The sequence below is a fragment of the Dasypus novemcinctus genome, chromosome 29 (assembly GCF_030445035.2).
Source record: "Dasypus novemcinctus isolate mDasNov1 chromosome 29, mDasNov1.1.hap2, whole genome shotgun sequence".
NCBI classification, from domain to species: Eukaryota; Metazoa; Chordata; class Mammalia; order Cingulata; family Dasypodidae; genus Dasypus; species Dasypus novemcinctus.
In genome coordinates, this window is record NC_080701.1 from 5,477,829 (window position 1) to 5,492,149 (window position 14,321).

The 14,321-nt window shown below is 42.9% G+C and overlaps 1 protein-coding gene across 1 annotated transcript in view; it reads left to right on the top strand.

The window, feature by feature from the left end:
• The window catches only part of MTMR7 (myotubularin related protein 7), a 99,210-nt gene that overhangs the window by 52,770 nt on the left and 32,119 nt on the right, over positions 1-14,321 (top strand). Inside the window, exon 6 of the mRNA XM_058289968.2 lies at positions 1,473-1,607. Within this exon, the coding sequence (XP_058145951.1) occupies positions 1,473-1,607 (135 nt within the window). The remainder of the gene's footprint in view (positions 1-1,472; positions 1,608-14,321) is intronic.

Below are 14,321 nucleotides of genomic sequence, written 5' to 3' on the forward strand. Positions count from 1 at the left end.
GATGCTTTGTTCTTTTTTATTCAGTGTTTTTTTGGTTTGTTTGTTTTTTTAAGCAGTTTTTCTTAAAATTGTGTACAGCCTGGTCTCCCAAACTCAACAAATTTCTGGGAAATAAAAGGTTTCCAAAGAGTCACTTTTCTTTAAGGGAAACAGTCTGTCTTGCTCTCTTTTTGTAGCTAGTGTTTATAGAAACTTTAATGTTAGGCGCAGTTCTAGGGGCATTGTGTACCTTATGACACCCAGTGGTTTGGGTGTCTTATCCTCATTTTATGGTTGAGGAAACTGCTGTTCAAGGGGGTAAGTAAATGACCTAAGAGTGTACAGCGGTGAGAGCAAACCTCGGCTGAAAGCAAGGTCTCCTGCATGCTGCGTCTTCCTGCATGTACCGCTCTGCTGGGCTTATGTCTTCCGGAGGCCATCAGTCATTGGTGAAGAGCCCAGGCCCATCAGTTATTCTGCCTGGGTTCAAATCCTGTTTTCTCCAGTTCCTAGCTGTGTGGCCCTGAGCAAGTTTCTTAACATCCCTGTGCCTTGGTCCTCATCCAGAAAATGGAGCAAATACTAGGTCTTGCCTTAGATGGTAATTGGGAAGATTAAACCAATGCACATATATAGTTCTTATCATAGTGCCTACCACATGGTAAACTTTTTAAAAGTTGGATATCTTAATTAGTACAATTATAGTAAATGAGAGGCTCTTATGACAGGTTCCCGCTGAGTTTTATCTCCGTTCTCACATCATTGAGACCCAAAAGAAAAACTGCCAGTCTGTCATGGTAAAGCTAATGTGACAGCCAGGCCCTGAGCCTCAGCAGACTTGCAGCTCCTGCCCTCTGGTTCATTGGACTTACCCCAGCAAGCTAACAGGGAGGTGAAGAAGGTCAACCACCACACCAGGGAGCCAAGAGTGCCTGCAACTGCAAGCAGGAGAATTGCATCCAGCATCCATGTGGACACTATTAATGACAAAACTAGTAAAAACTATATATTTTGAATGCTGTCCATCACATAAAAACAAAAAATAAAAACTATTTGTCATTCTGAACGGGCACTTTTCACCGTGATGGAAGCCCATCAACGACCTTGTTCATCATCGTGGCACATTCATTGCATTTGGTGAATACATTTTGGAGCACTGCTGCACCACATGGATTATAGTTTACATTGTAGTTTACACTCTTCCCCAGTCCATTCAGTGGGTTATGGCAGGATATATAATGTCCTGCATCTGTCCCTGCAATATCATTCAGGACAACTCCAAGTCCCCAAAATGCCCCTACATTCCATCTCCTCTTCCCTGCCCTCAGCAACTCCCGTGGCCACTATTTCCACGTCAGTGGTACAATTTCTTCCACTGCTAGACTCACAATTGTTCCACATTTCCCAAGCTGGTGGGGGCCTCTGGGACCCCAGGGCCCTTCTCTGCACGTGGCCGCACTCACCTGACACTGTCTCCCGGCCTCTCCCGGCAGGCGTCCATCTGCCGCAGCAGCCAGCCTCTGTCCGGCTTCAGCGCCCGGTGCCTGGAGGACGAGCAGATGCTGCAGGCCATCAGGAGAGCCAACCCGGGGAGCGGCTTCATCTACGTCGTGGACACACGGCCCAAGGTGAGTCCGGGGACGGGGTGAAGCCTAAGGGTCTGGGGTGGCGCCGTCGGTGAGGGGCTGGGGGAGCCTGCGGGCTGCCTCCAGGGGGCCCAACTCGGCAGGGCCCTTCCTACCCCCTGCTCCTGGCATCCTGCCCAGAGCGGTACCACGGGCAGGTGTGGCCTGACTGGGAGCTAGCTCTCCTAAACGCTCCTCACTCTTTCGACTGCTTTCTAAAATGACCCCGTCTGTTCTGACACCTGAAGTTTACCAGGGAGCAGCAGGAGTTCAAGCACTGCGAGGCGTTCAGTGTACCACGTCCGACTCAAATCCAGAAAGAGTTAGAGGTAGAATGCTAAGGAATAAAGCACGCCACAGAATAGCGCACACACTGTTGTATTTACATAAAAAAATAAAAGTAAGGGTATGTGTGTATTACGGAAAATGTACAGAAAAAGATCTGGAAGGATAATCACCGAGCTATTAAAATTTTACGGAGAAGGGAGTAGGATTTGGGGAGGTAAAGAACTTTTAAGTTTCTCATTCTCTATTTGAAAAATATTTTATAATTGTTTATTAATGTATTAATTTTATAATAAAAAAATTAACCAATAGGGAATCATACATCTAGACATCAAGGGTTAAGCCAAGTTGATTTTACCCTTACCTCCCCACTCAGCTTTACATTCTTTTTTTTCCCCCTCTTATTTTTTTTTTTAATGTTACATTCAAAAAATAAGAAGTCCCCATATATCCCCCACCCCCCTCACCCCACTCCTCCCACATCAACAACCTCTTTCATCATCGTGGCACGTTCATTGCATTTGGTGAATACATTTTGAGCACTGCTGCACCACATGGATAATGGTTTACACTGTAGTTTACACTCTCCCAGTTCACCCAGTGGGCCATGGCAGGACATACAATGTCCAGCATCAGTCCTTGCAGTACCACTCAGGACAACCCCAAGTCCTGAAAATGCCCCCACATCACATCTCTTCTTCCCTTTTCCTACCCTCAGAGCTACCATGGCCACTTTCTCCATATCAATGCTACAATTCCTTCCATTACTAATCACAATAGTTCCATAGTAGAATAGCAGTAAGTCCACTCTAGTCCATACTCTACTCCTCCATCCTGTGGATCCTGGGATGGTTACATCCACTCCACCTCTATATTGAGAGGGGGCTTAGATTCCACATGGATGATGGATGCAATTCTCCTGCTTGCAGTTGTAGGCACTTTTGGCTCCCTGGTGTGGTGGTTGACCTTCTTCACCTCCCTGTTAGCTGGCTGGGGTAAGTCCAATAAGCCAGAGGGTAGGAGTTGCAAGTCTGCTGAAGCTCAGGGCCTGGCTGTCATATGGACAATCCAGACATTCAGGTCTCCTGAGTATACACCAATCCCAGCACCAACCAAAGTTCTGGTAAAAGTAACAGAAGAGGCATGTGTAGAAAGGTCACATCTGAGTCCAACTCCATCACACTCAGGAATACAAACTCCAAAGTAGGGCCAATTGACATGACACTGAACTCCAGAGCCATCTGCCATGATCATAGAATCTGTGGGTCTCTGTAGCCCTCAGGAGAACCAGTACCTGGGCTTGTATCTACTTTGGCTGTCTCTGGGACCCTGCTGAGGTGTGAGTAAGGGCACCCCCATGATGACCTCCCGACTCTTTTTTGGAGACTCATAGCCATATAAACTGATTTGTCCTTTCCATTTCCCACTTTTATCCAAAGTCAAAAAGCAGTTTTTTAACATCTGATGTAGGCTGAGATATTCTGCTGGTCTAAGTTGACCCTTTTATTACATCATCAGCTGGTGCTTGGTAGTAATCCCTCAGTGCCAGGGAGGCTCATCCCCGGGAGTCATGTCCCACACTGGGGGGAAGGTAATGCATTTACATGCTGAGTTTGGCTTAGAAAGTGGCCACATTTGAGCAACATGTAGGCTCTCAGGAGGTAACTCTTAGGCACCCTGCAACTCTAGACCTAGTACTTATTTCAGGTGCACAGGCTCATAAGCATAGTCATCGGTATCAAGAGCTCATTGATTGTCTTTATTGGTCTTTGCCATTGCACTTGGGGATTGTTGCTGTTCCATTGGAGAATGTCATAAGAGCTCCCCTGGCTAGGAACTCAGCACTCTCTCATTTGTCATTTTTAACTGTAACCACTATGAAAATATCCAAACATTTTATGTACCCTGTATACATGCCCTGGAGAACTCCTTCCCAACCATGTGCCCCCTATCAATAACACCCCACATCAGTGTTCCTTCCCTGCCATAGTTGAACCTCTCTGTGGTCCATTTTAGGTTCTTTAAAAATGAAGCCTGATATATTGCCAGGTTCCATTAATAGTAAAATGGAATATAGTGATGGGTTTAAAGGTTAGATATAGAGTACATACTAATTTAGAAAAATTAAATAAAGTAAAAATAAATTGGGGTATCAAAACCTGAAAAAATGAAAAAGCTTTGTTCTTGACATCACTGCAATAGGTGTTGCCCTGTATGTACAGTGGCAAGGCAATTTCTTCCATTTCTTCTTCAGTGTCTACATCCTTACTTTTTTTTCCTAATTATTAAGTTTGTCCTCACAAAAGTTTTAGATCACAGTACTTCACATATACAATATACACATATCCAAGAGCAAACACTTTGTCCCTTCTTCAGCAATGATCTTTTTACATGTTCATATTATATTTGCTGCAGCTGATGTACAGATATTGAAACAATAGCTTTCAAACATCGTTCCATTTGGGTTTACAGTATGGTTTATATTTTAGAATATACAATTTTCTAAATTTTTAGTTATCTTACATTTTACATTATGGTTTACATTTTAGCTTATAGACTTTTATACATTTTTGGTGTAATTTATCATGTCCTATATCCATCATTGCATGATCTTGTGGAACACTTCCCTTGTCCTACAGTTACACTGATTCCATCTATTCAATACCTCTTTCCCCCTCCCCTCAGGACCCACAGTGACAATCAATCTTCGTTACTTGAAGGACCATATTCAGGGATACTTGCAACAATGTTGAGGGCTTGACATACTCGACTGCCCTAACCCATTGGGAGCCACCAGTTCTCTCAAGAGATACAATTCCCTCTGTTTGAGAATATCAGTCCTCTCCAGGATGTGGGTATACCTTCACTCTCATTGTATGGGTCTCCACCCAATGATATAACTCACTATGACAAAATGAGCATTCACACACTCCCTAGAAGCCTGCGCTGTGTCAGATGCTCCCCTTGAAGCATCTTAAACAGGTAATCTTCCTTATTATATTTTCTAAAGAGTTCTCTCAACATTATAGTTTCATCCACATACCTGACAATCTCCTGTGTTCAAATGTTCCCCTCACCCTCCTGCCAATTTCTTGGGCCATCTGACCCATCCTCCCATCCCTAGCCCCACTCAAGCCCACAAAGCCCCACCCAAAGGCACCCCCATGCCCCCATTTTATCCCTTCCCTGGAGGTAAGTCCTTACCTCCAGCTTATCATAGATTTCACCCATATAGGTGTCAGCTTGCAACCTTCCTCTACCCCCCAACTTCCTTTAAGCCTATCATCCAGTCTCTAGCTCTCTGAGACAGCTTGGTTTACTTATTTCACATCATTGAGATCATGTAGTATTTGTCCTTCAATGCCTGGCTTGCTGCACTCAACATAAGGCTCTCAAGATGCATCCATGTTATCACATGTGTTTGTACTCTATTAGTTCTTATAGCTCAGTAGTATTCTATTGTATATATATATACCACATTTTATTTATCCATTCATCTGTTGATGGGCATTTGGGTTGATTCCAACTTTTGGCAATAGTGAATAGTGCTGCTATGAACATTGTGTGCATATATCAGTTTGTGTCCTTGTTTTCAGTTCTGGGTATATACCCAGCAGTGGAATTGCTGGGTCATATGGCAAATCTATAGCTAGTTTTTTGAGAAACTGCCAAACTGTCCTCCAGAATGGCTGGATCCTTCTGCATTCCCACCAGCAGCAAACAAGTGTTCCCATTCCTCCACATCCTCTCCAGCACTTGTAGTCTTCTGATTTTTTGATAGCTCCCAGTCTTATGGGAGTAAGATGGTATCTCATTGTTGTTTTGAGATGCATTTCCCTAATAGCTAGTGATTTTGAGCACTTTTTTCGTGTGCTTTTTAACCATTTGTATATCTTCTTTGGAGAAGTATCTGTTCAAATAATTTTCCCATTTTTTAAGTGGGTTGTTTGTCTTTCTATTTTCAAGATATAGGAGTTCTTTATATATATAGGATATAAGTCTCCTATCAGATATATGGTTACCAAATATTTTCTCCCATTGTGTTGGTTCTCTTTTCGGTTCCTTGATAAACTCCTTTGAGGCACAGAAGGCTTTAATTTTGAGGAAGTCCCATTTATTTATTTGTTATTTTGCTGCTCGTGCTTTGGGTGTGAAGTTCATGAAGCCATTTCCTATTACAAGGTCCTGTAGATGCTTCCCTACATTACTTTCCAAGGTCTTTATGATCTTGGCTCCTATATTTAGGCCTTCAATCCATCTTGAGATGACTTTTGTATAAGGTGTGAGTTGGTAATACCCTTTCATTCTTTTACATATGGATATCCAGTTCTCCAGGCACCATTTGTTGAAGAGGCCATTCTCTCCCAGTTGAGAGGGTTTGTTGGCTTTGTCAAATACCAAATGGCTGTATATATGAGGATCTATGTCAGAACTCTCAATTCGGTTCCATTGGTCAGTGTATCTATCCTTGTGCCAATACCATGCCGTTTTCACTACTGTAGCTTTGCAGTATGTAGTGTGATTCCTCTGATTACATTTTTCTCTTCCAATATGTCTTTGACTATTTGGGGCCTCTTTCTTTTCCAAATAAATTTCATAGTTACTTTCTCCAGTTCATTAAAGAATGCTGTGTTGATTTTTATTGGGATTGCATTGAATGTGTAGATCAGTTTTGGTAGGATAGACATCTTAATAATATTTAGTCTTCCTATCCATGAACAGGGAATATTCTTCCATTTATTTTGGTCTTCTTTGATTTCCTTGAACAGTGTTGTGTAGTTTTCTGTGTATAAGTCTTTTACATCTTTAGTTAAATTTATTCCTAGGTATTTGATTTTTTAATTTACTATTGAAAATGGTATATATTTCTTGATTTCCTCCTGAGATTACTCATTATTGGTGTACAGAAATGCTATTGATTTTTGTGCACTGACCTTGTAACCTGTGACTTTACTGAACTCATTCATAACTTCTAGAAGCTTTGTTGTAGACTTCTCAGGGTTTTCTATGTATAGGATCATATCACCTGCAAATAGAGAAATTTTGACTTCTTCCTTTCCAATTTGAATGCCTTTTATGTCTGGTTCTTGCCTCAGTGCTTAAGCAAGTACTTCTAAGACTATGTTAAATAGAAGGGGTGATAGTGGGCATCCTTGTCTTTTTCCTGATCTTAAGAGAGAAAGATTTTAGGATTTCACCATTGTGAATGATGTTAGCTGTGGGTTTTCATATATACTCTATATCATGTTCAGAAAATTTCCTTCTATTCCAATCTTTTGCAGTGTTTTTATCAAGGAAGTGTGCTGTATTTTGTCAAATGCTTTTTCTGCATCTATAGATGTGATCATGTGATTTTTTTTTCCTTCAATCTGTTTATATGGTTTATTACATTAATTGATTTTCTTATGTTGCACCATCCTTGCATACCAGAAATAAATCCCACTTGGTCATGGTGTATAATTCATTTAATGTGTTGTTAAATACTATTAGAGAGTATTTTGTTGAGGATTTTCACATCTAAGCTCATTAAAGTGATTGGTCTATAATTTTCCTTTCTTGTGGTGTCTTTGTTTGGCTTTGGTACTAGAGTAATGTTGGTGTCATAGTATGAGTTAGGCAATGTTCCTTCTGCTTCAATTATTTGGAAGAGTTTAAGCAAGATTGGTGTTAGTTCTTTCCAGAATGTTTGGTAGAATTCACTTGTGAAGCCATCTGGCTCAGGGCTCTTCTTAGTTGGGTGGTTTTTTTTTCTGTTTTTTTGTTTTTCTCTCTATTTTTTTTAATGTAACATTAAAAAAATATGAGGTCCCCATATAGCCCCCACCCCCCTCACCTCAATCCTCTGCCCATAACAACAACCTCCTCCATCATCATGAGACATTCATTGCATTTGGTGAATACACCTCTGAGCACCGCTGTACCTCATGGTCAGTGGTCCACACCATAGCCCATACTCTTCCACAGTCCACCCAGTGGGCCTTGGGAGGACATACAATGTTCAGCACCCTGCAGCACCACCCAGCACAACTCCAACCCCCGAAAATGCCCCCACATCATATCTCTTCCTCCCACTCCCTACCCCCTGCAGCCACCATGGCCCCTTTCTCCACACCAATGCCACGTTTTCTTCGATTACTAATCACAATAGTTCATGAATAGAATATCTGTAAGTCCACTCTAATCCATTCTCTATTCCTCCATCCTGTGGACCCTAGAATGGCTATGTTCACTCCACATCTATATCAAGAGGGGGCTTAGATTCCACACGGATGCTGGATGCAATCCTCCTGCTTTCAGTTGTAGGCACTCTTGGCTTCCTGGTGTGGTGGTTGACCTTCTTCACCTCCATGTTAGCTGAGTGGGGTAAGTCCAATAAACCAGAGTGTAGGAGCTGCAAGTCTGTTGAGGCCCAGGGCCTGGCTATCACATGGTCCAGAGATTTAGGTCAGTTGGGAGGTTTTTAATGACTGATTCTATCTCTTTACTTGCGATTGGTTTGTTGAGATCATCAATTTCTTCTTTTGTCAATATAGGCTACTAATATGTTTCTAGGAATTTGTCCATTTCCTCTAAATTGTCATTCTTGTTGGCATATAGTTTTTCAAAGTATCCTTTTATGATAGTCTTTATTTCTGTGGGGTCAGTGGTGATATCTCCTTTCTCATTTCTTATTTTGTATATTTGTATCTTCTCTCTTTTTTTCTTCGTTAGTCTAGCTGTTTATCAGTTTTATTGATCTTCTCAAAGAACCAGCTCTTGGTTTTGTTTATTTTGTCAAGTGCTTTCTTATTTTCTATTTCATTTAGTTCTGCTTCTGATCTTTGTTCTTTCTTTCTTTCTTCTTCCTTTGGGTTTAGTTTGTTGTTTTTTTACTAATTCCCCGAAGTGTGCATTTAGTTCTTCAATTTTAGCTCTTCTTTTTTGATGTATGAATTCATGGCTATAAATTTCCCTCTCAGTACTGCTTTTGCTGCATCCCCTAAGGTTTGATATGTTGTGCCACCATTTTCATTAGTTTCAAGGTAGTTATTAATTTCTTTTGATATTTCCTCCTTGACCCACTGTTCTTCTAAGACTGTATTTCTTAACTTCCATATCTTGTTGCCAAATCTTGGTCTCTGGCCCATGCACATTTCCAGCTTCTTTCCACTGTGGTCAGAGAAATTATGTTGTATGATTTTGATCTTTCTGAATTCATTGAGACTTTTTCTGTGGACTAGCATGTGGTCTATTTTGGAGAATGATCCATGTGCACTTGAGAAGAATGTATATCCTGCTGTATTTGGGTGTAATGTTCTGTATATGTCTATTAGGTCCAGCTTCTCTAATATATTGTTCAATATCTTTCTTTCTTTATTAATTTTCTTTTGAGATGTTCTGTCCGAAATTGATAGTGGTATATTAAAATCCCCCACTATAATTGTAGAGGCATCTATTCCTTCACTTAATTTTTCCAGCGTTTGCCTCATGTATTTGGAGGTGCCCTTGTTAGGAGCATAAATGTTTATGATTGTTCTTTCTTCTTGAAAGATTATCCCTTTCACTAATATGTAGTATCCATCTTTGTCTCTCACAATTATTTTGCATTTAAAGTCTATTTTGTCTGATATTAATATAGCTACTCCTGCCTTTTTTTGGTTATCTTTTGCTTGTAAGCTTGTTTTCCAGCCATTCACTTTCAACCTCCTTGAATCCCTGGGTCTAAGATGTGTTTCTTGCAGACAGCATATAGATGAGTCATATTTCCTTATCCAGTCTTCCAGTCTGAGTCTCTTGACAGGTGAGTTTAATCCACTGATATTCAGTGTTATTACTTTCAAGGAATTACTTATATTAGCCATATTTTCTTTGGATTTGTGTTTGTCATATTATGTTTGATTTTTTTTTCTCTTTTTGTCTTTTTAGTTGCTCTTACACTCTGCTCCAACTCCATCTCTTTTGTTTTTTTTCTTTCTTCCTGCAGAACTCCCTTTAGTATTTCTTGAAGGGCAGGATTCTTATTGGCATACTCTCTTAGTTTGTGTTCATCTGTGAATATTTTGAACTCTCCATCATTTTTGAATGCCAGCTTAGCTGGATAGAGTATTCTTGGTTGGAAATTTTTTCTTTTAGTACCTTGACTATGTCATACCACTGCCTTCTTACCTCCATGGTTTCAGATGAGAAATCAGCACTTAATCTTATGGAGCCTCCTTTGTATGTGATGGTTCTCTTTTCTCTTGCTGCCTTTAGTATTTTCTCTTTGTCTTGAGCTTTGGATAATTTGACAAGTATATGTCTTGAGGTAGGCCTGTTTGGATTTATGCTGTTTGGGGTGTGTTGTGTTTCCTGGACGTGTACATCCATCTCCCTCAATAGGTTTGGGAAGTTTTCAGCCATTATTTCCTCCAACACCCCTTCTGTCCCCTTTCCCTTCTCTTCTCCTCCTGTGATGTCTGTAATGCGTATGTTTGTGTGTTTTGCATTGTCATTCAGGTCCCTAAGTCCCAGCTGGATTTTTTCTATCTTTTTATCAATCAGTTCTACTATCTGTTTGATTTCAGATGTACTGTCTTCCACATCACTAATTCTGTGCTCTGCTTCTTCTAATCTGCTGTTATTTGCTGAGAGTGTATTTTTGATTTCTTGAATTGTGCTTTTCATTTCCATCATATCCATTATCTTTTTGTGTATGATTACAATTTCTTCTGTATTTTCTCCAAGTGTTTTCTTCATATTCTTAATCTCTTCCTTAACTTCATCAAATTGGTCCCTAATATATGTTTTGAGAACTTTAATTACTTGTTTGATGTTCTGCTCCTCTCCCTGGTTTTTAGTTTTTTCATTGGATTGGGACATGTTTTCCTGATTATTGGTTTGATTTGTAGTTTTTTGTTACTCTCTGGTCATCATTTTATCTTAATGAGTTTAATCAGTTGCTTAGCTTCTTTGTCTAGTCTGGGGGTTTAATTAGTTGTTTTTGTGTGCATGTTAAGTCTTCTCTTTGTCACTTTGTTCTTCTTATTCTATTTCCTTGTTGTTGGCTAAGTTCACTTGAAGGAAAATATCAGGGCCAGAGAAAGCAAAAGGAGTAAGAAAATAAAAAGTGTAATAGTAGTATTGATAGTAAATGTTAACAGAGGAACCATGTGAGATCTAGGAGAATGGATATTAGACTCATGTAAGCTCTGTGGAGTTATAACAGTAAGAAAAATAGAGTACATATAATGAGACAATAAACTGAATATGGGGAGGAATATAGTGTGAATTAAAAGGCCTGTGTGTTCAGGAGAGAGAGGAAAGAGAAAAGAAAGGACAATAATATAAAGAGTGAGTAAATGACAGAAAACAGACAAATGTATTAGAAATAAAAAGTCAGAAAAATTTGGGGCCAAACAAAGAGAGGTGTATGGTAAGAGAAATAAATTATTTAGGATAGAAAGATTTAGAGGAAAGGGGATAGTGTTGGTGGCCAAAATCAATATACACAGAAAAGAGGAAATGGAGGACAAGGAAACACAACAAATGTGAAGCACTCCCTGCAGCAACTATTATAGAAGAAATAAAAAAGAAGAGAATGAAAAAAAGAAAGGAAAAAAGGGACAAAAGGGAGGGGGAAGCAAGCAAGAAAAAGAAAAAGAGGGGAAAAGAAGAGGAAAGAATTAAGGTCCTTGGGGGGATAAAAAGGAAGGAAAAACAAGAAGACAAACCAACAAAAAAGGCCAGACAAAGTTTCAAGCAAGGAATCCTCTTTGCAGTTAAATAAAATGCTTAGGCATCTGATGTTTCCCCTTTTCTCCCTTCCTCACTTCCCTCTCTCCCAGGCAGCAGGAAAGCTGCCTGAGAGGTCCAGTAGGAGATTCAAGTGGGTCCTTGTTGAACCAGCTCCGCACAGAAACCAGTGACTCTTAATTCCAGAGAGAGAGCACCCACACCTCACCAGGAACCCCAGATGTGCTATTGGAAGCTTGGAAAGCACCTCCTACAGCCCCTCCTCCTTAGGTGTGCTACAGGAGGGCTAGTTGATTTTCCGACTCCATCTTCTCCCAGACCAAGTTTCCTATTCCAGGGCATTTAGGTAAATTGAGCTTTCTCAGCAGATTCACCACTCCTTTCTTCCCAGGCTCTCCCCAAGCCACCTGGTATGCTCCTCCAAGCTCAAAAAAAACCGGGAGGGGGGGACCAGAAAATTGAACCCACATTTGTTTGGCCCCTCTCCACCTCCCACTGAATCCCTCCCACTCATGGAGTCAGTCCAAAACCGGAGGGCTGGGGCAATCCTGGACCTCCGGGAGCGCTGGACTCGGGAAAGGGAAGTCCAGGACTCTGCAGACCCAGGGTATGTAGGTCTGTGGAACGCGGGCTACGGGGCTTAGGGGACACGGACCTGGGGACCACGCATCTGCGCATCACAGGGCTTGGGAACACCACTGCACAACCGAGAGTTTCTCAGGGAACACCGCGGCTGCCAGCCCGGGGGAAGGGTCCCGCCTCCCCACAACTTCCGACCTCCGCACTTGTAACCCTCAGTTCCACCTTGAGCAAGCTCTACCTCCGTCACTGTCTCTCCAAATCAACACCCAGACACCTCCTGCCTTGCAGGCCCCCAAACAGCCCGCTCCGGCAAGATTCCAACCCTGCTCAGCTGCTGCTTTGCAGGAGAACCTGTGAGGTGCGCTCACGCAGACGCCATCTTGCCCCGCCTCCAGCTTTCCATTCTTTCAGGATAATCTGTGTGAGGTCCAATAGGATTTCCAGGTTTGCTCTTTAGTCTCATTTCTTTTTTAATTAATTGGCAGATGGAGTCCCAAGAGGGATGTGCCCCCGAATGTGTGGAAGTAAAATCCTCCAGGTGCATGGACTGTGCAGGACACAAGGAGACGATGGAATGAAATGGCCTCTGTTTAATGTATCTGACAGTGTAATTTCTAGTCAATAATGGAAACGTACTAGGCCAACACTGATCCAGAGAGAGGGCAGCTTCCTCTGTCCACGTAGGTGTGGAAAGGCGTTCCAGGGGTATATTCAACAGCAGGAGGGAGAGACCGAAATGTGTGGGACGCAGTAGTTACATTATGATGCTTAGACATCGGGTCTGGGCATGAAAAGGAAATGTCAGCGTGCATGCCAAATGTGAACAGGGGCTATTCCTTTGGGTGGGAGGAGGATTTTAAGAAGGTTCTCCTTCCCCTTTCACAGCAGAGTTGGCAATTTTTTCAATCATAAAAAAGGTGAAAAGAAATTAAGGACCTCAAAATGTGAAACTTAGAGTTACCCTACGGTCCAGCAGTTCCACTCCTCTTTGGAATAGACCCAAGATAAATGAAAACCTACCCACACAAAAACTAGAGGGGCTTCTTTTCGGGTGGTGGAGATGTTTTCAAGTTCGGCCGTGGTGATGGCCGCACAACAATGCAAGCAGATCGAGCACCGTTGAACTGCAAGCTTTAAGCAGGGTGACGTGACGGCCGTGCTGATGGAGGCTGATGAGCTGGTGAGGAAGCCTGAGGGAAGTGGACGTGGCTCAACTGATAGAGCATCCACCTGCCATATGGAGGGTCCAGGGTTCAAAGCCCCGGGCCTCCTGACCCATGTGGTGAGCTGGCCCACACGCAGTGCTGATGCACGCAAGGAGTGCCGTGCCATGCAGGGGTGTCCCCGTGTAGGGGAGTCCCACGCACAAGGAGTGTGCCCCGTAAGGAGAGCCACCGGAGAGCTGACACAGCAAGATGATGCAACAAAAAAGAGATGCAGTTTCCCAGTGCTGCTGACAAGAATACAAGCGGACACAGAAGAACTCACAGCGAATGGACACAGAGAGCAGACAGTGAGGGAAGGGGGAGAGGAAGTGAAAGGGGAAATAAATTAAAAAAAAAAAAAGGAAGCCGAAGAACTCAGAAGCAGTGGAGCAGGAAGGCGCCTGGAAGACAGGAGCCCATGGCCCTCGACAGTGCACGCTGCGATCAGCAGAGGTCGTGGTGACGTCGCATGGGCTCGGGACGGCTGCCGCCCTGCAGTGGCCACAGAGACCCCGGCCGCTCCGCTTGTCCCCGAGCCTCAGCTCGTGACCCGTGCGGTTCATGCCTCAGGTCGGCTAACCTGATGCTCTGCTGCTCACACCGCGGACCCCCGAGCAGCCCCATCCACCGCTGGGGGACGTGGTGGGGACAGAGCGACTGTGGCCGCATCACACAGGCTGTGGCGGGGACGGGAAGGGTGTCCCTGGCAGGTCGCCTTCACTTTCTAGTAGACCAGAAGCGGAGGGTTCCCTCCCTGCCAGGCACGTTCTGAGAAGAGCTTCAAGCAGGGAAAAAGTACCTCCTCTGCTTGAAGACTTCCCTGGGGAAGAAGCCGGAACACCTCTGCTCCTGAGCTGATCCCCCCTTTTCACGTTGCCTGCCCTTCCTTCCTCTTCTCTCTACCGTTGGTGGAAAAGGAAGGTAGAGCCATTTT